The sequence below is a fragment of the Papaver somniferum genome, unplaced genomic scaffold (assembly GCF_003573695.1).
Source record: "Papaver somniferum cultivar HN1 unplaced genomic scaffold, ASM357369v1 unplaced-scaffold_132, whole genome shotgun sequence".
Taxonomy (NCBI): domain Eukaryota; kingdom Viridiplantae; phylum Streptophyta; class Magnoliopsida; order Ranunculales; family Papaveraceae; genus Papaver; species Papaver somniferum.
Genome location: NW_020622381.1, coordinates 920318 through 923522, shown reverse-complemented (window position 1 = coordinate 923522; position 3205 = coordinate 920318). Strand labels below are relative to the sequence as shown.

The 3205-nt window shown below is 36.8% G+C and overlaps 1 protein-coding gene across 1 annotated transcript; it reads left to right on the top strand.

Moving 5' to 3' along the window:
- Nucleotides 1-261: 261 nt before the first annotated feature.
- Nucleotides 262-891, top strand: LOC113333196 (Werner Syndrome-like exonuclease). The gene has a single exon (XM_026579711.1). It carries the CDS (start codon nt 262-264, stop codon nt 889-891), a length of 630 nt encoding a protein of 209 aa, XP_026435496.1.
- Nucleotides 892-3205: the final 2314 nt, after the last annotated feature.

Below are 3205 nucleotides of genomic sequence, written 5' to 3'. Positions count from 1 at the left end.
TTAATTACTTAACTCTGATTCTCCTACTCCATAGATAGAAATTAGGAACTCTTCCTTACAGCAGAGTCCGATGGGTGTGGTATGATTAAGTCATTTTTAAAGGGCATTTTGGTCCAGAAAATATTGAATCTAACTCACAGATAAATCAGCGAGTTGAGTACGAGTTTTTCATTTTTATTTTTAGATTTTATTATCTCTCTAGAAAAAGCACAAACCACCCCCACCACCACCAGGTCCACCACCACCACCACCACCACCACCATGGGAATTTTCATTCATGATCTTCCAAATCACTACCCAGAAACACAACAAGTTTACTCTGTAATCATAGACGATGATCGAATCAGAACAGTCGTCACTAAGCATTCTTCAACAGTTGATCACTGGATTAGCAGGATTTACAGTGATTACAATGGAGTACTAGATCATCTTATCGTTGGTGTTGATGTAGAACGGAGACCTACTTATGGACGTTACAGAAATCCAGTAGCAACATTACAACTCTGTGTTGGTTGTAGATGTTTGATTTTCCAAAACAAACATGCAGATGAAATCCCTTCTTCTCTTGTTGAGTTTCTCGGAGACCCTGATTTTACATTTGTTGGGGTTGGGATCGATGAAGATGTTAAGAAACTTGATGATGATTATGACTTAGAAGTTGAGGTTGCTGTTGATCTTAGGTATTTGGCTGCTGATAGGTATAATTCGAAGGCACTTAAGAATGTTGGGTTAATGGGATTGGCTGTAATTGTATTAAATTATGGTGATATTGAAAAACTTAGGCATGTTACTATGAGTAACTGGGAGGATTATTGGCGTTCTCTCGATAAGATTAAGTATGCTTGCGTTGATGCTTATGTTTCTTTCCAGATCGGTAAAGAACTCATCTGAAAATGGTGTGAATCGTCGATTTCCGATTCTGTTATGTTTTTCTTGCATGCTTGTTTAGGAAGATGTTATTAGGTTCTTAGTGTCTTATGCTTTTTCTTATTAGTGATATAAAAGATGAAGTTAGGGTTTCAAGGTTTTGGATGCGAGTAAAAGAATATCAAAGTCAGGGTTTATGTTAAAGACTTTCTCTGTAAACAGTTGCAGTGTTTTTTTGTTGATCTTTCTTCTACTCTATTGTTGTTATCTAACAAGCCTTTGATTAAATTAAAAAAAAAGTACGAGTTTTTCACTCCCTTGATCCAAAAATCCCCTCCCTATAACAAAAGTGTTAATTTTTAGTTCACATAAAAAACTATTACTTGGTCCAAAAATCCCCTCCCTTGATCAAGGAGAGGAAACTCAAATTACCCATAAAAAAACTATTATAACAATTTCGTAAGGAATCCGGAGAATATAGGATTAATTTTTTTTTTGGAAGGAAAATATGAGATTACTTGGTCTTTTCTCTCTTTTTTTTTTAATAAATAAACCAGGAATTAAACTCGGAAGTTACAGAACACAACACGATAAAGCAAATTACAAATAACTGACTGCAGCCTAATCTCGAACAGGACCAAGCGACGAATCTATAGTAATAGAATCCCAGTTGACAGAATCACAGGTAACAAAATCACATATAACCCGTAGCCGTAACAGTAACGCCTGCTTTCATCCGGGTGAGCTTGGATCGATAAAACATGATCCACAACTCGAGATTTTTTTTAAAACCTTCTGAAGAACACAATTAAAAGATTGAACTGAAACTATCCCCGTCGTAAAACAATGAACTCGCCGGATAAATCGTCGGAACTCCTGTATCTGCCAGAAAATTTCATCAACATACTTGGAACTTATGCCAAACAGATCGTGACCCAAACATAAGAAACCCATTACACAGAAGATCTTAAGACCCATAAGAGAAAGTAGCTCAGCAAACCATATGATCCTAAAAATAATCCTAATAGCCGAATAAAAACTTGTAGAATAGATGGCCGGAGACGATCTACCCACAGATGCCGGAGAAGGTGCCACTTTCAGTGGACATATGACCCTAGTGTCGCAACATAGTAAAACATCCCTGTTGCTATATGGTGGTGCAAATGGAAAGAACGAAATGCAAGAATCTTTGATAAAAAAAAAAAAAAACTTTGGTGAGCCTCATTAGAGATATCAAATTACAAGGGTTCTTTTGTGCGGTGTCGAACATAAAAATGTTCGAGCTTACGGCAAATATGGTGATTTCTTTAAGGGATTCCCTATACCTGCTTCCATAATTCTTTGCTTCTTTGCTTGGGTAGCCGAATCCCTTCTCGGAATCTCAGTCTGGGTGGAACTCTGTAATCTTTGACTTCATGAATTCATAACTTTTATTAAATATGAATTCATTTCCTTTAACTTCGGAGTAGTGTCATTTTGCGAGTCTCTCCTACAAAAACACAACCAAAACTTATTTTGTTAGGGTTCAAGTGGAAGAACGGTAATTTACGTTACATGAAATTAATCGAATGTTACTTACAAATTCTGAGTCCGGCAAAGTAAAAGTGCTACGGCCATAAATCTTCTCTTGTATGTCTATGAAATCAACTATCCCTTTTTGGATAACAAGGTACCTGTCGTGAATTTGTCGCAGAGATCTTCCCTTCGCATTCCCGTAATCTAGCACAAATTGGTTCCACACCCTCCCCCAAAAGGTTTAGGGTGTAACCCTTCCCGCTTGGACATCTTCACGACGGGTTTCATTATACCATGTTTTAATTATGGACGAATCTTCAGCTGAGTCAAATGATGCCATACTTTTAAAGGTATGAAGTGAAATAGATAGAGAAGATGAGGAATTAAAATGTTAGAAATGAAATAGATAGAGTAGATGAGGAAATGAAATAAACGAGGTCGTTTCAGAATCTTATACTACTAGTCTACTGGACGATTTAACAGCTAACCTTTCGATTGCTTCAAAGCCTAAATTCCAGTCTCTTTCCTCCAACGCGGGGAAGATATGATGCATAACAAAAGTGTGGGTTTTTCAATATACTGAGACGCCAAGAACACTTTATTAATTTAATTTTTCAGAACTAGTAGTAAAACACCGAGAAAATTTTTGATGGGGGCAGATTTGGATGGGGGCGTGGGAATAAGTAGGAAATCAACATGTGTCAACAGTATTTTGACGGTTTTTAAAGAATAAATTCTCTGATCTTGCCCTACCAAATTTACCGCTTCATAGATTAACCAAATCTTGTCAAATATAGTAACCCGACCCAATCTAGCATTTAAC